General features: G+C 39.3%; 1 protein-coding gene across 1 annotated transcript; it reads left to right on the plus strand.

Annotated features, from left to right (window-relative positions):
* The first annotated feature begins 13,894 nt into the window (after nt 1-13,894).
* Nucleotides 13,895-23,468, plus strand: LOC140927500 (uncharacterized). Its single transcript, XM_073377162.1, has 6 exons — nt 13,895-13,947; nt 14,432-14,674; nt 15,524-15,711; nt 17,630-17,755; nt 20,546-22,126; nt 23,074-23,468. Exons 1-6 carry the CDS (start codon nt 13,895-13,897, stop codon nt 23,466-23,468), a joined length of 2,586 nt encoding a protein of 861 aa, XP_073233263.1.
* Nucleotides 23,469-23,925: the final 457 nt, after the last annotated feature.

Raw genomic sequence — 23,925 nt, forward strand, 5'->3', positions numbered from 1 at the left:
TAGATTGATAGTCTCAATATTGTAAATTCACCAGTTTTGATACACCTACACCTAAAAGACAAGTGTGGCCTGTTTTAGTCACTGAACAGTTTAAACTGTCAGTGGAGTCTTAAAATGATCATGTCATCGTGGCGACACCTTTTTAATACGGACACTTTGTTCTCTCCATTCGGTCACGGTACACAAAGGTTTGAGTGCACAAAATCTAAATTATAGGCAACGGCTTAATACTATCACCTGAAATTCTAACTCTTTTTACCCTTTCCAAACAGAACTCTTAGAAGCAACTTAATTCAAGACCTGCCTGAAGGAATATTCGCCAACCTATCCGCTTTAACAATAATGTAAGGTGCTTCTTTTTTATGTGTAATGGTTAAGGGTAACTAAGGCTAGAACAAATGCTTCATTCTTAATAGCAAGGATCTGATGGAGTCAAAGTGACATGAAAGGTTTAGTGGGTAGTATCATGGGATATTTCTACGAGTCAGGGTTTTGTTTTGGGCTAGCCCGTAGGGCGAGTCAAAATATACTAAAGACGAGGTAAAATATCCCACGATAGTACTCACTAAACCGTCCTATAATAGATTTATTATTCAACTCGAGGGGTATAAAATCAGCTCAGTAAATGTAATAAATAAATATTAATGTGGACTCCTCTACATAACGAGAATGCGTTACAGACTAACGTGACTCCTTTGTTCCAGTTTTCGCTTTATGCAACGTTGTTGCTTATTGGTTGGAACTGAAAGCTTGTCAAACAGGTTAACTTATTAAATAATTTTGGGAGGTTTTCGTCGGAGCTTCGAGGTTCTATCTTTCAATCATTTGCCAGGAAAACAAAGGTAGAATGACAGATAATGGTGAGGCTTAGATGGTCTCTCGGTTTTTAGGTAAAACCGACTTCAAGTAGAAATATTGACTAAAGCAAATTGCGATAGAAAGAAGAAAAATGTTCCACAAATGCAAGGAGTTTCATGGAGCTACTCGTAAACAAAGGACTTTAAAAGTGATCGTCGCCAGTTTGCTTCTTACTTATGGCAACTCGACCACGAAAGCTTTGCTTTTGACCGTGGCTTAATCTAGATACTACTTTGACAGTCACGTGACCGCGTTCTTCTGTCCGTACAGCAGTCAGTATTACTTGGAATGTCCTCGTATTAGGCCCAGTTCAAACGTCGCACTTTTCATGTACCGAACTGAATAGCTATATATTAAGGTCGACCCAAATGATAACAGTTCGACGATTGATTCAGTCGGACTTCATTCACTTCACGATGTACATGGTCTACAAAGTTTACCATTGAAAATAAGTCAAAGTAACTTATGTATTAGGTTCGGCACATGAAAGAAAAGTTCAACGTTTGAAACGAAGTCACTTCTCTGTCAAAATTCCCATGTGGGCCATTCGAACTCTAAATTCCTGCGTCTTCCATTAACTTAATTGAAGGATTACGTTCGGTGCATGAAAAGTTCGACGTTTGAACTGGGCCTTATTCACTATAACTATAGGGACGTCGGGGAATTTTTCCCTTATTTTTTGTCTTTTCGGCTGTTTTTCCATTATTATTTAGGTAAATTACTTTACGTTTTTTATAATGTAAAAATAGTGAACTATCTATCGTTTATAACACGTTGGAGAGGCTCTAACAGACTGTTGTAACCAGAAATGTTTCATTTCACAGCGATTTGTCGTCAAACAGAATCAAGAACATTACACGTGGCCTATTTTTCAACAATAAACGTCTTCGCATTATGTGAGTTTATTTTACTTTTGTCATTTAAAAACGAAGCAGTCATTTATCTTATCCGGGGTGACTACTCCAAACATTTCGGTAATCGAACTATCGAACGATCGGTGCTATTGAGTTTAGTAATCGATCATGATAATAGAAGAGAGTGAATGAGAGAGAGAGAATGATCCGCCATTTGCAGAGAGGAGAATTTCCCCTGTATCCTTTTGGAAGGTTTGCCGTTTCTGGGAACGATGCGGTTATAGTTGAAGGTTTTCAAGTAGAGGTTGTCTGTAGAAAAATCAAGTACAAATCACAGTACCGTCAATATTTTTCACTGGCTTCATAGAGTAATTATCGGAGTGAGCGAAGATAGGATTAGCATCAACATCTCCCCTGTTCACTATATGTTTATTATAAAATGTGAACCTCCTTACACAGATCAAGACATTTGATGTCTTTTTATCGTAACTATCATTTCCTTGAATAGGCTTATTTCCTTTTTCAAAACAGTGCTTTTTTTAGTTCTTCAGTACGGCTTAAAAGGGCAAATTAATACTATTTGCTTTTAACGTGACATTTGATTAACTGGAAATTTTAAATGTTAGCGTAAAGAAGACAGACCGTGTTTAGCTACCCTAATAAAAGAGTATAATGGAACATTTCTTCGGGCTAATTATTGTTCAAGGTTTTAAATAGTTTAGCTTTCAATGTAGTTCAATGACGCTTATGGTGTTTATGTTTGTTAGGTCAGGTACTATGAGAGAGGGGGTGCCAAGAAAAATATCAAATAATTCAATGACTACAACATCGGTTCACTGACCACAAATCAATTCAATAATCCACGTTTCCTTTCATAAACTAATCTGAACTGCATCATAGAGTTGCAGGTGCGATTTAAGGCAATGAAAAGGGAAAGTGTGTGGGTTTTAAAGACAGTGGTGGACTATGGACATATTTAAGTTGTGCTTCGTGCCATCCCCTCGAGGTTGAAGTTGTCTTTAAAGTCGTAGAACTTGCTTAGTGAAGATATGTCAGACTGGGATGGATATGTTATAAACAAAGAGAATAATGCCTCGTTTACTAAGTAATCTTTAACAAATATTTTCCATTAAGATGACGATGTGAGAGGACCATATGCAAATTAGGTAGTTTTCAAGCGAGATCGAGGTTGATAAGATTGTAATAAGTGACTTGTATTGTTTTTATTAGTTATAAAAGACGGCGCAAGAAAAAAAACAGACAAAAGAAAATCAGTTTCAATCTTGTATGTCAGAAACTGGTGGTCATAGAAAAAATATTGCTTCCAGCATGTTTACAATTTTACTTGGAGATAGTATTCCTACAAATCAAAACAGCTTGAGATTGAAATTAAATTTTCGTAGACAGAACGGCTTGGAAACTAAAATTTCGAGGACTTTTTTTGGACTTTTAACATTTTGGGCATGAATTTTTCGTCATTGTAGGCCATGGAGCTTAAAAATGAGTCTAGCTAGCCGTAGAAAAGGGCATTACATCCTAGCCGGCATGATCACATGCTGTTTAAGGAAAATTCCCTCATCCATGTCATAAAATTCTGTATTTTAAAGCTTCCCCTAGGGCATGAATCAGTAACTGAGAACATTTCTGCTACGTTTTAAGTTTTGGTTAGCATGCAAGGATTTTCCCCATGCCTATCGTCAATGATTTGCTCACTGGTAATAGAGGGGGTGATCCCAGAGTGTTTTTGCATATTTTGAGGTTCCGTGACCTTCTCACCCGCGCCACGAACAGTCAGGTTCTAATAAGAAATTCATACCCAGCACGCCTTGCGTGCCAAAATCTCTGGTATGCCGGGCATGTTAAATTATCTGGCATGCCGGGCGTGTCAAAGTCTGCGGCACGCCGGTCATGCTAATATCAGTCTCTGACATGCTCTAAACGCACAGGTTAGTTCCTTGAATCTACAGCTATATTAAGCGTGGCTAAAACAAACCAAACAGATCGCCGTGCTTATCTTTTGATATAAAGGTTATAGGTCGTTTACACGATGACGTCATTGCTATTCCTTTCATTTTTATAAATTTGGTAATCCCAGCGAAGTTTAAATAACAAAAGCTCTAATTTGCACAGGAAAGCAAAATGCTGAAGTATTCTGGTAGTAGTAATAAAATACCTTCATCGTGCAGATGACCAATTGGAAAAAGGCTGATCTTTGAATGCAAGCGAGGTTTTTAATTTTTTTTGCATGTATAATGTTGTTTCGTTGTGCTTTTTAAATAAATCCAGCTTGTTCAAGAACTTCTGTCTTTAGTTTTGCCGGTCGATCCAGTGACATACTCCGTTGGTTGCCCCTAAAATGGTAAATTTTGCGCCAAAAACCAAACGCAACCTACATGTCTGGGGCTCTCTTCTCTACCCTACTGAGTTTTTTATCCCTAATACCAGAGTCTGTACGGGCGGACGCGTACGCTGACGTCATAACCAAACTTTCTGGCATCGATGGGTTCCCATTCTCTATAGGCCTGGGGATCCGCTGTGCGCGCTTCGCGCGCGCGGACGCTCCCGCTTAGAGTAAACCGTCCCGGGTAGCTGTAAGATGGCCAAGCAGAGACCCTAGGCGCCCAAGCCAGTCAGAGGTCCTGAGAATTCGAGTAGATCTATACATCACTTTAACAAGTGCTTTGGTGTGCTTGTTGCGACCTGGGATCTCGACCCAAAGATGCTCAAGATCAAGTTAAAGGTTTTCAATATCTTCCCGGTGTTCGAATGTCGTTTCGAATATATGAACCGAAACCACCGCCCTTTATTGATTCTTGGTTCCGAAAAACTGTACTATAACCTGGCACAGACACGAAGTCCAGTAAGGCGGGATTGTCTTCCAGCCTCGTCTCGCTTAGTGTAATAACATCGAGTGGATATTCATTAATTGTAATAAGGAATTTATTAAACGTCAAGACTATGCTCTAGGTATTAAAGGTGCATAAAGGTGACACTGTAGATTTAGCCTAACTGTTTTTTCACATTCCTCACATTTTGCGGACTTCTGTTTAGCAAGAGATCCGGTATTCACGGAGATGTCTCCTCCACGCAGAACGGTCTGGCGGGATTTACTGGAGTTAGTGTAATGAAAGCAAGGACAATTAGTTCTTCTTGGCTTTTGGTGGATAAGTCGACGGCTTCTGGGATAAATTAAAGAAAACACGTATAAGCCATTGTATTTCCGTACGTTGACGAACATTGCACCATTTTCATGTCGGTCGTGCATCAGTGAGCTCAGGGAACAATAAGGCTTGATCAGACAATACAAAACATGGTTGCAAACGTGTGTCATTAGCATTGCAAATTCTTTGCGTAGGTTTGGTCAAGTTCAAGTACTATGCGAGAAACAGGCTTCCAAGGCTGTTTCTAGATAGATAGATAGATAGATAGATAGATACATAAGAACTTTATTGTAGCACGATAAGAAGATCAGCATTGCTGGTGGGCATACAACAGTTACAAGAAAAATAAGACGTACTGAAAACAAATGTACAATTAAAAATTAAAAACTGTTTAAAATATTTGTAACCGACATCTCTGTTTTCAGTTGTAGCCAAAATAGGTTGTACAAATGTACAATTAAAAATTAAAACTGTTAAAAATATTGGTAACCGATATCTATGTTTCTAGTTGTAGCTGAAAATAGGCTCGAAATTCATTTTATCAGTATAAAATTTTGCAACACAGCGTTTGAATTCTTTCAAGGTTTTAGCCCTGGTTCCCTTGTTCGTGAAACTGTCCTATGCGATTGATCCTCTGTAGCGTATGGATTTTCTGATAAAATTCATTTCTGGTCTTGGAAGAATGATGTTTTCATTTCTTCTGCGGCCTAAATTCCTCTGTAAACAAACTCTTTAAATAACCTTTTATACATTTGAAGAAAAACTCCGTTAATCGCAATTTGAATATTGTTTCCAAACTGTCCCATCCAGTTCGCTTTAAGACCTCTTCAGCGCTAGTGCCCTGTGGCAACCCATATACAATTGGTCCAGCCCTTACATGGAGTTTCTCCAGGTTGTTTATGTGAGTCTTGTTGCACGATCCCACACTGTCAGGCCGTATGTAACTGATGACATTATCACTTTTGTGGAAAAGTCTTCTAATTGCTTCCGAGGGAGGAATCACATGCGTCGGAGTAAACTTAACTTGGATGCGAATGACTTCGCTACATTTGCAGCATGATCTGACCAGGACAACTTGTTATCAGACTTGTTATCAACCTATACTCCAAGGAGTCTTTCTGAGGTTGTCCACTTTATGATGTTGTTGCCAAAACGAAGAGCTTGGATAAAGCCAGTAAATGTTGATTGCCGCTGGATTATCATTGCTTTACATTTTTCTGGGTGTGGTACCATCAAATTTCTGTCGCACCATTTCTGGATTTCAGCTAGAACATTGTCTAGTATGTTTGTTAGCAAATCCATCGTTTCTGCGATACAGTATATTGTTGGTCGTCTGCATACAGATAAGTTTCCGCAGAGCGTAGTGATTTTGAGAGGTAGTTTGTAAAGAACGAGAGAACGTGGGTCTGAGGACCGACCCTTGCGGCATTCCGTGAGCTATAATGTGTGTATCGGAGTCGCATCCGTTGATTCTGACGAATTGTCTTCTTTCTGTGAGGTAGTTCTTTAACCACAGCCAGATATCTCTTCTGATTCCAAGGTCGTTCAGCTTTCGTAGTACTATATTGTGCGACACTGTGTCGAAAGCTTTAGTGAGATCGACAAACAGTATTCTCACAAAAAGCCTCCTTGCTATTGCTTCTCTCCACCTCTCTTTTAGGTGTTTTAAAAGCTGTTCTTCATATAAGCCCATTACCTGTCTTCAAGTAAATTTTGCGTAACCAAGTGATTAGTGATATTACTTGCGACGCAAATTCCATTAATTTACTGTCTTGGTATGCTGAGCATAGACAGTGGTCTGTAACATGTTCTGTCTTCCTCTCGTCCTTTTTTGAACGCCGCACTGACGCTAGCAATTTTCCACTGGTCTGATGACTTGCAGGCTTTAACACTGTGTTCAAACACGCTCGTGAGGGATGGGGTAATAGACATACATGCATACTTTAAAAGACTCGCGGATACGCCAGCTAGCCCTGTAGCTTTCTTCACTAGAACCATTCGTATTCACAGCCAGTGCATCACTTCTAAATGCAAGGCTGAACCTTGCATGACCCCTGAATTCAAATTTCTATCTAACGTCTAGTCAGCTCAATAGCTCGTTCAAAATACGTTCGTGCTAACAGAAAACTGTTTTAAATGTCTTATTTATATTTACCCTATTTACCCTCGACAGTATTTATAGCACTAATGTTAGTGGGGCTGAGCAAATGCCTGAGACAAGTAATCTAAATCAAACTTAACAGGTTTAAGAATCCCAAATGGCTGGAGGCAAACTAGCTGGCTATTTACAAGGGTGGCCCAGGATTTGAACCCGGAACGACCGAGAACAAATCCAGCTAGCGGTCAGGGCGAGTTTTGAGCTCGGGGCCTCCGATTTGCAAGTCTAGCGCTCTAAGACCTCAAACCACTCGTTCACACTGTGGCTTCAACAGCACGCCCTCGTAGATAAACTATTAAATACCATCACGATATTGCATTCTGTTTTGCTGCGTAATAGATTGCTCAATGAGAATCACCTTCAGTCAATCAGTGATGAAGCTTTCAAAGCCCAGAGACAGCTTGATATATTGTAAGTATAGTCCGCTTTACTGAAAAGATGTTATGATGACCGACCCAAGGCAGAGTAAAGAAAGTAGTTACCTCGTATTGTTACAACTTTTATAGAGAATGAAAATCCATTATGAATAATCAAGGCACACTGAGCACAGGTAATCATCATATGACTGTGATAATGGTGTAAGTACTACGGTAGTACTTATCACAGGTAACCATGAGTATTTCGAACGAAACATGGCAGATTTTAAAAATACTTGGAAGGAATTTTAACGTACAAAGCACTAGGTTAGAGTAACATAAGCGTTCGATCGTTTTCCAGATTTGGCGTAAAACTGTGGAATGAGATAACGTGTAGCTTGCGAAATCTACACAAGAAGGAATTTAAAAGAGAAATTCGCCAGCTTCTCCTAGATTTTACCGATTCCATCAATTTTTATCGGAAGATATATCTGTTCTTCTGTTCATCCAAAATTGAAACTGATTTCATGCAAACAGTGAATTTGTTGACAATTGAGTTGCAATTGAGAGTCGAAGGATAAAACAATTTATTATCACTTTTTTTAAAAAAAAGTTTGAAAAAACCTTATCTTTTTTTTAAAACCCGCTTTAAAGTCTTCTTCGGATGGCCGATATTGACCAGGTTTTTTTATTTTCCCCAGTTTTTTACGATTAAGGTCTGCGGCCCTTTCAAAATAACCTCAGTTCCGCGTGTAGTAAAAACGAAATCGACAAAAGTCCTTAGCAATCAAGTGATTTTATCGATTGTAAACGGAAAACGGTGAAAAGCTATCGAGAGAAATCTGAATTTCGGGCATCCCTTTGACTCTAGAGGATGTCTGAAATTCCGGCTGGGAAATCTTTGATCTAAGATTGTATTTCTCCTGGTACTTGCCTGCGAGAACTGCGAATGTAATTATAAAACCGAACCGTTTCTGTTATTATGTACAAAAGGGGCACGGTTTTAGAGAGAATCTTGTCTCTGTAATGGTTTCCACATTTCTTATTTTCATGTTTGCTGATCAGTTGTTACTCGTGGATGTGTTTTCTCAGCTGTACTTATGCCAAAAAACAACAATGTCGGACTTACCGTTATAACTCGTTAAAATCATGAAAAATCGATAACATCGATTTGACAGAGCAATTTAGTTTATCGGTTTTCAGCGATTTCCGTTATCAATCGATAAAATCGCTTGATTGCTATCGATTTTTATCGATACCGAATTTTATCGATTGACTACTCCGGGTAAAAATTTCGAATATCTCAAGGATATATTGCTCCAATTTCTTAGATTTGTCGGTCCCTATTGTCGCGATCCCGATTTGAGATCCCTATTGTCATAGAAAACCAGTGTTTGTACTTTGTTTGGATGAATTTTAATGAATTTTAAAGATTCCTTTCTATCGGCGAGCAAATTTTCAGAGCATTCATATCGACCAGTCACACTTTTAAGGGCCGGTGCACGGCGACATTGAGGAGTTCGGACACAGCAAGAGGAAGTTCATCAAAAGATAAACTAGGCTTTAAGTGTGTATAGTTTTAGCTCTTCAGAGCCAATGGATCTCCAATAAAGTTCGCTTCGCCCACAAAACTTTATATTACCGGAGACAAATTTTAACAATTAAATGCAGCAAACTGTTTTTCTTTTAAGTAAATACCAAACAGTTTTCAAAAATGTCTTCAAGCGCAACACCACACGATGCCAAAAGCAAAACACCTCTAGCAACAGCAGCAAGCTCGAAGGATTGAGCAAAAAGCAACAATTTATAAGCAATTAGCACTTAAAGAGAAATCAAAACTACCACACAATCAGTTACTCAAAAAGCCAATTAAACAGCGTAAAAGCCCACAAATAAACCACATAAGAAACCAAGGTTACTAAAACTACGGTATCCTAAAAACCTCGCAACGCTTGAAAGGGTAAGCAGAAAGATTAAAGGGAAATAAGCCAAAGAGGAAAACTGGATTAAAAAAACTAAAACTAAACCAAAAATACAGTAAAGTAACAGAAAACACTCCAGGAGTCGAATCTACTTCATCTGCACGAAACAGCAACTCAAAGACCACTGCACCATGGTGCCACTCATTTTGTGATTAAGTAACTTTGTTATATCAAAACCATTTCGCACCGGCGCGAGTTTCATACCGGGATGACGTTTTGATTTCGCATCGCGTTTACATAATGACAGGGTCATTTCATATCTCGTTATTTAAATCTACAGTTCATGTTGATAAAATACACGTGTGATTCAAAATCGCAAACATTACGCTTGCGCTACCCAGTTCCAGTCTACCAGCAGACCGATTTCATACCGAAACGGGTAGTCATTTCGCGTTTCCATGATACCGTTGCGAGATTTCGTACCGGAGTGAAATTCTTGCCCCGGTACAACAACCAGGGTGAACTCACGCCGGGGTGACTCGCGCCTATGAAACCGCGCCAGTATGACATTTTGTGGTGGTGCCATGTAAACAAATATAGAGCCATGAGAGGGAACTGGAGTGAACTTGCCCCGGTGTCATGTAAACACCCCCTTAGTTTAAGCTGGTACTTCGTTTAACAGGCCAAATGAAGAAAAAAGTCTACTTTTAGTTTTGTAGCTGAATTGTATTATCACAAATTTTTAGAAAGGTTTCTTTTCAACTTCAGAGGTAGATGACAAGTGGCTTTTAGTGAAAATATAGAATGCCTTCGTACAGCCACAGCCAGCAATCAATCCTGCAAACATCCATTTCTGAAATACCCTTAAAGAAAGGATTAAAACGATACATGTCTGCAAAAATGTTCGAGGGAGCGGGAAATGGATATTTACTTTGTACTGGACTATAAGGTCCTAGCTGAAGATCCATCCTTCTAATTTATGTTCAAGATCTTACGAAGTAGTCCAAGAGAGAGAAAAATTGGACCTGTCCAGTTACCTTCTCTTAATCCGCTCAAATGGCTCACAAACTCAGGGAAAGTTTCTCGTCTTACAATGTATTTCAAGGACTGATTGGTCACGTGATTACTGGCGTTTCGACTAGCAGCTTTTTATATACTAACATACACTCACGCAATTCATACCTTTAGAGTGCTTTCAGATAATCCTATCAAGACTATTGGGAATCAGGCTTTCAGTATCCCAGAGAAACCACATAAGAAGGTCTTAATGTAAGTATAAAACGATTTGTATTGTTTATGAATGGCTCATAACTTGCGCTCAAGTAGTAGTAGTTAGTACCAGTAGTAGCAGCAAAGCTTTATTTGAAATCGGGTAGAAGAGTAGCACATAAGCTCTAGTATCTCCTAGAGATACCTTTAATTACGCAGAATAATGTCAAATTATAAAAAATATTATGTCTGTCTGGATTTGATAAAAGGCACCTCCAGAAATTTTTAGCAACAGTCTCATTTGAGGCTTGTTCAGTACTTGACCATCCATTTTTTTAATGATCTTTTCAGTACAAAAACCCCCTTAAAAGCTGCAGTAGATCAAAAAACATGTGTTTAATATGCTGTTTACATCTTCCGCCCCCCCCCCCCTCCCCTTCGAAGCTCTCCCCTACCTATCATTTCCCATGATTCTCCCCTTGTCATAAAACACTATGACATTTGAAATCATCGCGCGCGGTAGAAGTTGTTTTACGTGGTCGGTTAATTTTCTAGGTCTCTTTTTGGCCGCTTGCAGCAAAGTTTTCCGGAAGGCATCATTAAGCCTTCTGAAGGAACAAGTCTCACGATTGGCAAGATCTGCCATCGTCCAATATGCTACCGTATTTCGTCTCATTTTGGCTAAACGTGTGAAACACTGATCTCGGGCTTGAGACGGAAAGGCATCATATTGCTAGCTTTGATGTGGGCGGTGACGAGTCTCTGGCCTCAAAAAGTAGCTTTTAGGGGTCAAAACTATTCGGCGAGAGCAAAATTGATGCTGATTTCTGACCAGGCCGGCGTCCATGTGCCCCTTTCAAAACGGCTCGTCTACATCCGCGATCTTGAATAAATCGACTGTGTCAGCAAAGTTTACATGTGATGATTTAGTGGAGAAAGCGAGAGTTATTGAGAGAGAGAGTAATGTGATGATATTTCGCCCGTATTAAGTGTGGACACATTTTGTCTGGTTGGTTGTGGATAGTTTTATCAGTGCCACGAGCGGGGTTAATTGTGTGATTTCCTGAAGTTGTTGACAGACAGATTTCAGGTATGTCGTGGCGCTCGTGTTATAAGAATATTGTGTACAAGCATGAAAACGCTTTGTAAGTGTTTAGTTGAAGTTATTTTGTCTTAGACAACCGATTGTGGGGTCAAGAAAGGTGGATTCTAGGTCTGTTTTAGTCGGGCATCTCGCTATGAGCCTCATAGTTTAAGAGACTGAAAGGTCATTATTTCTGTGCTTCTAAATGTTGTTCATTTCGTTACAAATCTGTCGCTTTTGCCAAGAGCAACTTTTCGTGTGTTGCCAGCGATTAATTTGTCCGTTTTAAGCCGTAACTAGCGACTTTTAACTGCTTTTAATTGACCTCAAGGGTTAAATTGTTAAAACGCATTTGAAATTTCTGGAGGTACCTTTTATCAAATCCAGGCAGATTTATATACATGCTAATCAAAAAAGTAAGAATAAGTAATCAAGCTAGCTCACAAAGTTCAGACAAGCGAACATTGATTGTAAAGTGAGCCATGGTAGCGGTAGCTCTAAGATCATGAAGATGATGTGAACTGCCAAAATACAAATTTTGAATGAGGATTTTATCGTCGCAATGGTTATTGCAAGTTGAGCATTGCAAATAAACCCAACAAATTTTGCGGGACTTCAACGGGACTCGAGCCCATGGCCTCTGCTTTAGCGCTGCGGTACTCTACCATTGAGCTATTAAGACCCCATCCTCGACCCAGAGGGGAAGTCGGGCCGGGAGAAAAGGCGCGACGAAAGTTTTCAAGCATGGGACCATTTCCAAACGGTCAAGCAAATGCTGGCTCCTGATTGGGCACAAGAAATGCTTTGTATTAGTGTGCCCAATAGGCGAACAGCATCTCCTGAGTTCTTTTCGTGAGTTCGTACACGACGGCTATTCACTCGATCACGGCTTGTCTGGCTCATGTACCAAAGAAATGCACGTTGTCAGGAAACTTTCAGTTTGATATAAACTCTTCATTTCAAAATACTGTCTACCCGAAAACTAAAGACGCTTTTCCAAAAATACAAGCTTGAGCTTACAACAGGTATTCAAGCTTGCATCGATCACGCCTTCGTAAATATTAGGGAGTTTAAGATGCCACGGCAGTTGACAGCCACGAAAACGTCGCATGAAAAGTGAACTCACATTTTTTTCAGTCTCTATCGTGATTATTCCAACTCGCTTGCTTTGTCAAATGCAAGCGAACTCTTCTGGAGCTGAATTTCTATCAACCATATTCAAGTTCATAAAGAGAAAGAAAATTTTTTTATTGCTTGTTTACGTCCTTCACAAAACGTGAAATTAGGCGTTTTCACGCGGTAGTCGAGCAGTGGAGGCAACGAAAAGTACAAAAAAGCGTTATTCACGTGCAAAGTTGTTGTTTTGCCTTGTCAATTGCTTTTTTTACTTTCTCGTCGCTGCTGCATCTTAAACTTCCTACTATTTACGATACATTGTGATCCGTCAGAAACAAAATTTTCTCAGTGCAAAATGCTCTTGCTGATAGCATCCGAAACGTTTTTCAACTCATCGGTAGTTCCTTCGTTTCTGGTTAGGAAAGCTTGGTGAATGAACCGGGCAACTGTGGCGAGATAATAGCCCTCGTGTAAGAAATCTCGAAAAAAACTCAGGAGAAACTGTTCGCCGATTGGGCACAGTAATGCAAAGCATTTTTTGTGCCCAATCAGGAGCCAGCATTCGCTTGACCGTTTGGAAATGGTCCGGTAAGAGTCGGTACCCAGGGGATCTTCCGCCCATGCTTGAAAACTTTCGTCGCACCTTTTCTCTGGGCCCGACTTACTGCCCCTGGGTCTCCGAGGATGTGAAGACCCCCACGTTGAGAGCAGACTAATTTGTTGAGTTAATCTTAACCCGTGAAAGGAATGAGACATGAAGATCATGGGAACTGCGGAAATACAAATTTTGAATAAATATATGATCGTCGTCTAAACTATTTTATAGTTTGGGTGCTAAAAATTTGAAAGAGGGTGTGCCATAAAAGGTGGTATTGACACGTGGCAATTGTGAATTGTCTTTACTTTTAAGCTGATTGCTAATTCAAGGTACAAGTAGTGCTGATATGTAAGTAGGTGTGACAGCTTAAAAGGACTTCAAAAGAATTAACATTAAGTAATAATTATGGGGACAAATAGTAGTGGTAATACAGTAGATGATACCAACAAACGTAAAAGCAATTGTGAATTGTCTTTACTTTTAAGCTGATTGCTAATTCAAGGTACAAGTAGTGCTGATATGTAAGTAGGTGTGACAGCTTAAAAGGACTTCAAAAGAATTAACATTAAGTAATAATTATGGGGACAAATAGTAGTGGTAATACAGTAGATGATACCAACAAACGTAAAAGGTAATAAAAACATTTCAGTTAACTTTTCGTTCTTTGCAGCTTCATGATTCGCACTCAGTTAAAAGCAGTGAGCCTCCGAGTCTTGTCTTTTCATGATTTTTGTAACCTAAATTCCGTCACGTAAGTACGATTGGTATATTATCAGAACTGTTGTAGAAATTGGCCAAATACATAACAGAGGGAGTTCTGCATCTTCCTTAGCAATAGCCCCACAAAATATGTAAGTATAAGGATGTATATGATAAACATATGCACTCGCTGTTATTTTATCAGGAATCACACTCGTTCACTGCGCTCACTCGTTCAATTTAGGATACGTTAATAGCTTGCAATTGTGCAACACCGTACGAGCACACTTTTCATGAAGTATTCTATATAAAACTCAATTATTGGTGTCCTTGCTATCAGTCGCTTCGCTCGTAGGGAATCGGGCTTTGATATCAATAAGAAAGACTTAACTATCCATTTTTGTTTTCTTTTGTAGAACCATGAATGATGGTAAAATTGGTACCATGAAAGTCTTGGATTCATTTCAACGAGAGCGCTGCACTATTTATCTGTTCGTAACTTTCTTTAATACCGTAACAAATATTCTAATATGCGGTTGCATTGTCTTTGACCTTCATTTACTCAGTTACTTTAGCTCCATGCATCAACCCGATGTAAACTATGCTGAAGAGATGAAGTTAAATTTTGCCGAACCCATTTTCTCAACTCGCATCGTGAGGTATAGGTGAATCTGGATTTTTGTCCCTTTTCTGTTTTTTTTTTTTATATACTTATCATTCTCTGGTCAAACGTTTATAAATATCACCCGTCTTGATGTTGAAAGGGCGTTGCAATAGAAGTCGAACCTCTCATAAGCGACCACCCAAAAAGCCAAGCTATAGTGGTCGCTAACGAGAATCGAACCAAAAGTGGTGGCTTCCGAAAAGATCTATCTTTTGGAAGGGAATCTTTGCAGGGAACTTCTAAGGTACGATCAGTGTTCTCCCATTACGTAGATATTACTTGCAAAAACCTGAAAATTCCACAGACTACCGGCTAAGTTTAGCAACCTCGGCTTTAAACTTGTGAACTCAATCCAGATATATCTTCTTTCTTTATTTCATATAATTATGAGAATATGTCTAGCCGATTTTTTGAAAACCAGCCTAACGAAATTTGCAGTCATTTGAGTGAAAAAGCGTCAAAAGGCAGGTTTCTTAAGCCCGAGAAGCTCCAAAATCATAGTAACGAAGAAAAAGGAGAGGAGAAAAAGAAAGAGCGAGGAGAAGGAAAGGAGAAGAAGAAGAAAAAAGCAATAGTTGCACTCTTAGTTTATATAGTAGCTACTTTGGAGATAGTTTTTGACCGAAAAAAATTGTTCGACACAAAAGGTCCATTTGGCGATAACGTTATCAAAAATCCGGCTAGATGTATAATTAAGCAATTAAAAGTGCAGTTACTAAAAGCCATCAAATAATACAAAACACGTTCGATCAGTAAGATGTACTGATCTCTTGAACGACCTTTATGTCAATTTCTTACATTTTATAAAAGCTTTTTACTGAAACATTTATATCTTTCAATTTAGCGGCTTGGGTCAAGATAACTCTACTTCTCTTGACCTTCGGAAATATTCGGGCAACCACACAGCACTACGCGATTCATTTAAGCGAGCTGGTTTTGCGGATGCAACTCTCGATGAGTACAATTTACGACCATGTCCACTTGGTACTTTTGTCAATGCAAGTCGTCTAGACTGCGTCGAATGTCCCGCAGGTAAAATATATATTGTGTTACATGATTATTATCGGAGCTTTTTCTTGTCTTATGGTGATGATAAATTTAAATCACAAACAGGAGTGGTAGAATTCGAGTTCTAGCGTTTTACTGACTTCGACAATAGAGAGGTTAAGCATCACGTTTACGTCTAATGGCAAACGCGAATTTGAATCAGGTGACTAAGTTTCCCAACAACAACATATCCTTTATTTAAACACGACACGATTTAAAGGTCAAAGCTTGTGGGGTCGTGTAAAAGCAATTACAAATGAATATAGAACTATAATAAAAATAGGGATAACGTTACTCACAAAATACAACTACAACAAAAACTCCAAAAATATACAGTAAGATTTTAAAAAAGATACAACGTTAAAATGAATTTACATTAGTTACCACTAAGTAAATTGACTACAGCATTTTAAACATAAAACAGTTAAAAACATTTAAACTCTTAGTTGTGTCTAGGCAGCGACTGGACCGACTGTGCGCTAAAATCAAGTTCCTTAAAAGAAGAGTCCTTCTTCACTTTGCGATAAAAAACAGTAAACCGGCCGGTAAGATGAGTCGAGAACCGTGTTCCAAAGAATAGCGCCTCTATAACTAATAGAGTTTTTAAGATACTGCGAGTTAAAACGCTGGCCAATTATGTTATTACTACTTCTGAAATTGTACTCAGTGCAAGATTTATTTGTCAAGTATGATAGAGCCGCAGGTGCTAAACCGATAAACACGCTATGGAGTAGTTTAATTAATTAATAATTTTATAATATAAGATTAAAGTATTCCAATTCAAATTTCTGTATACTTCATCAGTAGGCACGCCGCGGGGCAAGTTGTATATTATTCTGGCTACCCTACAGTCAAGTACTTCCAGTGAATGTAGAAGGTCCGCATTAGGGCATCCGCCCCAAAACAACCAAGTCCATACAAAAATGATGGTAATATTATCTTGGAGTACAAGTCCAATAGGGCGTTTCTGCACAAGAACGAACTCCTTTTCAGTAGGTTCAGTTTGTTTGCAAAATTCTCTTTTACATCTGTAAGGTGATGTGACCAGGAAAGCCTGTCATCGATAGTAACGCCCAAAAGACGAGTGTGTTTCACCCACTTGATCCGGTCCTCTCCAATAGACACAGAATTTAGAGGCCCAATGTGCGGTTTTCTCATCAATAGCATAGCTTCGCACTTTGCCGAGTGAGGAGTTAAAGAGTTCTCTAGGCACCAACTGTTCAGTTCCGATAAAGTTTTGTTTAAAGAAGTGACCGTGTTATTAACAGTGTCCCCAATGCAATAAACGGTGGTGTCCTCCACTCACATAAAGACAGAGCCAGAGGTAACAGCACTTGGTAGGTCATTGGTGTACAAGGTGAACAACGTTGGGCCAACACTTTCCCTTTAATTGTCGTTTACTTTTCATTATTTCAACACATAAATTGGTAGTTTCATGCAATTTTTTATCCATAAGAATTGTTTTGAGCTGTTTTTATCTGCTCATTTTCTATTTTGAGAAATTCTCAACTTGAATCTGACGTTCGCCGCTTACCGTATACTTGATGCTCAAACTCTCTTCTGTCTCTATTCATAAAAACGCAAAAACTAGTACTAACTTTACCAGTATCCAGCCAGCCACATTTATTGGACTCTTAATACGACCAGATGCTAGCTTTTTTTTCTTACGCCATGCAATAGTAAAGTACGTCCAGAGAAACCAATTATACTACGGGAATTCTACGTTATTTGTAGGTCATGGAATTTAAAAACGAACGTCGGACCAAAAACCAAGGAACCCGGCAATTTTACCCCAAACTAACTACTTCTTGTCGGCTCTGTAGATCCATTTTGCTCATATTTTGGGACTACAAAATTAAATTTGTTTCAAGGACACTTTCACTCTGATTACACTTTCTTATAGGAGGCTTCTATTCGGATACCATAGCGTTTGTCAATGACAGCTGCCTCAGATGTCCAAATGGAACTTTTGTCCCATACAGTAAGGCGCCTGGCAAAAGCGCCCGTGAGTGCATTGCTTGTCCGCAAGGTAGGCATATTTTATAGTCAAACCCAGTCAAACATAGACCACACAGATTATATTGATAGTGGCAGGGGTATCAAATTCAAATCTGTATGCTTGCATGCTCAATGGGCAGTGAATTTCGCGCTGCAGATTCTCAGCATTCTATCAGATCAAGAGAAATCGTCTTCGATAGCTTTTGAATAAAATTCTTTATCAAACTCAAGAAGGAAACAAGATAACTTTAACCATCTGCTGGTGATTTTACTGCTCATTGGATGCTAGTAAGAATGATAAGAATCACCACAAGACTTCAAAATGTCAACGTGTCAAAATGGCTACAAAATGGCTACAAAAGTACGAGTGTTCTGATTGGCTGCTAAGCTGGCAAACGTTTCTTGTAATGACCGGGCATTATTCGCTAGGTGTCCAAGGCATATACAATCTGTTTAACTTGATAGTGGACATCCATGTTATGGTCAATTGACAGCTGTGAAAAAGGTATCCGCTGTCCAGTGTCGCATGTCTGTATCGCCGGTTAAAGTGTACAATTCATTGAGGTGACTTTTTTTTAAAAGTTATGTACCGACCAGATATTGGTTTTAATTGATCGTAGGCTCAATTACTTGCGGTGTTATTCATTTAGAGCGCTAAATGACCGCTTATTAACCTCGTCCGTTCGGTCATAACAGGGATTTCCCTGTAATGACCTCACTGTCGGTTAATAAGTTGTATATGAATTCATCAGTAGAATCTATGGTGGTACGCTTGACCAAGGGTCTCAATGGGGTAGTGGCATTTACGGTTATCGGCTAAAATTTGGCTCTTTTACGGCTATCGGTTAATTTTTTTCAGTTGCGGTTAACGAAAAAGTTAAAAATTAACTTCTTTTGTTTCAAAAAGTTAAATATTAATTAACCTGTATTTTTTTGAGTAAAGGTCTTCGGATCATCTCGGGATGAGGTAAGCTACAGTCAACTCCCTGTAAGACGGACACCTTTAGGACCGGCAGTAAGTGTCCGTCTTAGAGAGATGTCCGTCTTACAGAGAGTCAAATAAAGGGAGTAAAGAAAGGCAGGGACCAACTCTAGGTGTCCGTTAAGTAGGGAGGTCTCCGTCTTATAGAGGTGTCCGTTAAGAGCGAGTCGACTGTATTCTTTTGAAAAATTTTAACATTTGATAGGTCATACTTTTTATAAAGTATTCCACTTCTAATATTATTTTACACATAGAAATGTCAATAGCCAATTTAAAAATAATCTTTGTGGAAAAGCAAAAGCAGACACACGCCCAACTCAAGGCCGGGGCGCGACATTCATTATAACAGAAATGGCCGTTTTCACACTAGAGAAGGATTATTCGTGTGAGACGCGTTATCCGTTTGATGATTCGCGTCAGATAGGTAATACGTCTTAATTTGAAAATGGAATAGTTTTAATTTTGAATGAACAATCCGCCTAACTTTTGAAGACGGGATTATCCGTTCCAGATAGCCTGTGTACAGCCTCCCCCTCCCCTCAGAAAAAATCGGAGAAGGGGTGTCTGTGTTGAGGACGCGACTGTACACAGGCTAGTTTCAGACCTGATGCTCCATTTCTAGCTCTAGTGTGAAAACGGTCAATAAAAAAATTCCCGCGTGTCCAGTGTTTTTAATGATAGCGAAGGACTGTACGGAACGACTATCGGCAACGTGTTTTACAAACAGCTCTGCCTGTTGTTTCACCAGTGTTTCGAAGGCACGACCTCCGGAAAATTGCAAATATTAATCCCCAGCAAGAAGCCACACTTTCACTATGGGAAAAATTAGTTCCCCGAGAGAGCGCAGGAAATGGAGCCTAGGTCTTGGTTAACTCCTAGAAGGCGCTTCGCCTAACATGCGTACGGAGTCACACTAGCCGGGAAATAAAAAAGGCAACCATAAGTGAGTTTAGTACCTTCCTTAAAGGTAGCAAATCTAGGGAACACTTTCTTTTACGGTTAACTCCTTTTTACCCTATTTACGGCTAACGGTTAAAATTTTTCAATTTTTACGGCTATCGGCTAAATTTTTGGCCGTTTTACGCCTATCGGTTAACCCCATTGAGACCCTCTTGACCTGGCTTGATTGTAATTAGGAATTTAAGAAGAAGGAGAATTCAAACATCAGAAAGCTCAGAAAAATTTTCCTAGCTCCAGGTGAGAGTCAAACTCACGACCTAGTTAGAAGATGGAATGTCAAAAGTGTACAGAAACTGCGTTATCCCTGTTACCCTGTTCGAAGTATCTGATTACGTTGGTGAAGTTTAGATAAAACTGGTCAGAAAATGAAGGTGGAGAGAAACGATATACTGCTTTGCCAATGGCACTTATGCTTGATTAAGGCAGACGAGCAAATTTCATCACCAAGCCTCGTTTCTAAGCAAACTTCTTCTCACTTTCAATTAATGAGCGTGGGTATTCCTTTCAACTCTACTCTCATTACAATTCATTTATGCAAAATTCTGTAACTTTTAAAATTTCAAAACGAGCCTTGGTGGTCTGACGTAAACATGCATAAGGACTATATATATCAGTTTTGAGTTGAGAATTTATTTACACATATCCTTAGGACTTTGCCTCTACTTTGTCAATTACCGTATGTCTTTGTAATTCAAGGCGGTGAAACTTTCTTATGAAGTAGCTTTGTTGTATTTAAACCCATTTGACAATGAAGCCTATAACTACCAGAAGCCACAAGCTTTCAAACTTTATTTATGTTTTCTAAAAAATGCAAAAAAGCCAATTATTTGCCTGATTGAAATACAATTAATTTAGCTAACGGACGTTTGCTTTTTGTAGGCACAGATACTTCCATATTTGCTGGGTTTAGAGCTTGCAGCTGTTTGAAAGGATTTCATCGTACCCATCTTTTTGAAGGCTGCACACAATGCGATGAAGAAGGATTACAATGTCTGGATGACCATGTTAAGCTGAAGAAGGGTTACTGGTGGAAATGGGAGAATCAGACCCACAAGCAATTTTATGAATCATTTGCACGTAATCTCTTGGATTCAAGGAACTCTTCCTCAACTAATGCTTTCCTTATCGAGTTCCCATACACTGTACCTATGCCGCACAAATGTCCACAACAAGAGGCTTGCCATGGTGGCTTCAATTCCTCTTGCGCTGACGGCTATCAAGGACCGCTGTGTGAAATTTGTAGTGATGGCTACTATAAACAGTTTCAAACGTGCAAAAAGTGCCCAACGAGGAAATGGATGATCGGACAACTGTCGATCGTGGTGGCAGTTATCCTGGTCATTATTTTAGTGATCCTATGGTCAAGTAAAAAGAAGCAAGAGAATGCGAAAAAAGGAAGATCCACAGTGGATATGATACTTGGAAGTCTGAAAATTGTCATTGGCTTTTACCAGGTAACTGATGGACTGTTACAGACATTTTCATATATCAAATGGCCAGATTCTCTTTCTGTCATTGGAAAATATTCGGAGATGATACAGCTTAATGTATTCCAGATAGCGCCTCTTCACTGCATCTTTCCTGAATTAAAGGTCAATGCCTTTAAGAGCTTGTTTGCAATTCTTGCAATGAATGCCACAGCCATTATTGTTGCCATTCTCATTTATTGTTTACGAAAGCTTCTACTCGAACGGAGTGCTTCCTCCAAAGAAGAAAAGTTAAGGAAATCTTCTCAAACGAAAGGGCTGATCTTGAGAAACCTGTTTTTCTTTCTGTACGTGACATATCTCAGTACCTGCTCCAACACAGCTAGTGTGCTTCCCCCAACTTGCCGTCTGCTTTGTTCGGACAAAACGAAAACCCACTGTCAAACGTTTCTTAAGACTGACTACAGTATCGACTGTGAGAGTACAAACTACAGTCGATCAGTCATCGTTGCCTACATTGCAGTCGCTTACATACTACTTCTTCCCACAGCATCACTTATAGCTCTCTGGAAAGCGCGATTGACCGTTGCAAGTCAGAATGAAATGGAAGACGAGCACCAAAATCCTGATATCGAAGTAAAAAGCAGCGAAGTCACCACAGGCTTGCGATTCCTTTTCGAAAACTACCATCCGCGCTCGTGGTACTGGGAGCTGGTCGACACAGTACGGAAGGTGGTCCTCACGTCAGGTCTGATCTTGGTTGGTGGTGAAAGTAGAGCATATGTCGGACTGGCTTGCGTCATGTCAGGACTCTATGGAATGTTTTTTGCCTACGTCAGCCCTATAGTGGATCCATTCGAGAACAGACTAATGCTGATATCTCTTGCTGTGACCATTGTAAACTTGGGAATAGGAGCTGTTAGTAAGATAAACAGCGAGAACATTCCAGCCGCAATCGATCCATATGTGGATAACATCATGTTCAAGGTACTAGTGTTTGGAGCAAATTCTTTGGTAATCGGTCTTCTCGTAGGTAAGTTATGTATAAAACTACTTCGGTTATTAATTTACCCTTCAATAGTATAAAATTCAACCCTGGGTTTTGTTATTTATGACATTATAGGGGAATCAATCTTACCTGGGACAAGCCCAAGATAGACTAAATTGAATCAACAATCTGGAACCCCACTTACTCACTGGGGTGGGCGGGTGAGTCGCCAATGGCCCTTCGTGTCGGGCAAAGTGAAGTGAATGGGACAAAATGTACCAGTATTTCCTATCATATATACTCATTTGCATATCATTAATTAATCCTCGGGGTTGATATTTCCGATTCCAATGGAACGTGATCACGAAGCTTAAGCAGCCACGACCACGAACACATCAACGTCGAAAAAAAAAAAAACAGAAAAGTTGCCTACATTTGACAATTTGAGCGGGTCCAAATAGACGTCGTCTTTTCCGTCGTCGTTGCTTAAGCTCCCCAATCACAAGTAGGGCGATGTCAGCTCCGTGCTTGCTTTTTGTTTTCGGCCAAAATTTAGTTCAAGATGTAAATCGGTTAAGCTTCAATTGCCATTCAAACTCTAGCTGTATTACTGTAATGCCTCGAGGTAGCGCTTATGTCCAGGTTTGCAAGCAGCTGCAAAATTTGGGATTTTTCGCGTCCTTGCAAAAATTGCACGGTTCACAATTGATCGCGTTTCTCACAGTCAGTGATCTTCACAAGTTGTTATAAGTATTAAAGCAGGTAAGTAAGTGTGTATGTAAGTACTGCTAAGTCCGTCCGTCAGTAAGTACATGATCCATAAGACTTGAACTTAAAGCTAAAATATTCACAGAGTTAAGACAGTACAAGAGAGGACTCCGCCTTATAAAACGTCAAGTCAACGTGTACGTTTTAAGAACGTGTTTTTGAAAGGGATAGATGACTGCAGACAGTCCTAAGTATACGTAACTATGACTTCTGTTTCTTTGCAGTTCAGTATATTGTATACATCTATCGCTTTATAAAAGAATGGCTCAAGAACCCCAAGTGCTCTTTCTCCTGCTGTCTGGCCTTGCTGCTGCCTTTGAATGACTTGCAAGGAGAAGTGCGTAGATTTGCTGGAAGGAATGTTTTTAAGAACCAACTGCAAACAGGAAAAATGAATATGCCGTCAATTTCAACCTCTTTCCAAGATACTGGTGCTATTAACTTTAGTTTGGAAGAAGATCATTCCAGTCTGGCAGGTGAAAGGAATTTTGATCATGAGGAAACACCTGGAAACAAGAGCGACAAACAAACCCAGACTCGAGAAAGCGGGAAAGAATCCATCTTTACCAAAATTTCAGTTCATGAAGTTCCAAAAATGACATACGATACGTATTTTTAAAGACGTTGAGTTAATTCCGCCGTTTTTCGCACTATTCATGTCAAAGACTAAACGCATAGTTTGGTGAAAGGTTCTCATGTGTTGCGACTGAATAGGCGGATTGATTGTGACGTCATTGTTTACCTTTTGCTCATTAGCATACGAGTTAATCCATGGAAGATGTAGCCGTATATACCAATTAGGTTCAAAAATTAAAAGAGCTGGTTAATTTATAGGGTTTGTGCAAGTTTCAGCTCATTACAATCAGTAACAAAGAAAATAGCAACAGTTAAAAAACTTCTTGAGCTCATGCATTCTTTGTAAATTTTGGGCTTTTTTAAAGAGACTTTCTCCGAAACTATCTGGTATATGAGGTTCAATTTTTGAGAGATAGGTGAAATTCAATATTCAGAAATTTCTTGTTATTAGCTTTATCAGATAATGACAAGCTTATGCTAATGACGCAAAAAGTGTAAAC

The sequence above is a fragment of the Porites lutea genome, chromosome 1 (genome assembly GCF_958299795.1).
Source record: "Porites lutea chromosome 1, jaPorLute2.1, whole genome shotgun sequence".
In the NCBI taxonomy this organism is placed as follows: domain Eukaryota; kingdom Metazoa; phylum Cnidaria; class Anthozoa; order Scleractinia; family Poritidae; genus Porites; species Porites lutea.

Bases quoted from the DNA above. Each gene is read 5' to 3' on its own strand.
- LOC140927500 (XM_073377162.1), top strand. From the start codon at position 13,895: ATGGGGACAAATAGTAGTGGTAATACAGTAGATGATACCAACAAACGT. The intron at 17,756-20,545 runs GTAGGCATATTT...TGCTTTTTGTAG, and splicing joins GTGCATTGCTTGTCCGCAAG to GCACAGATACTTCCATATTT. The intron at 22,127-23,073 runs GTAAGTTATGTA...GTTTCTTTGCAG, and splicing joins GGTAATCGGTCTTCTCGTAG to TTCAGTATATTGTATACATC.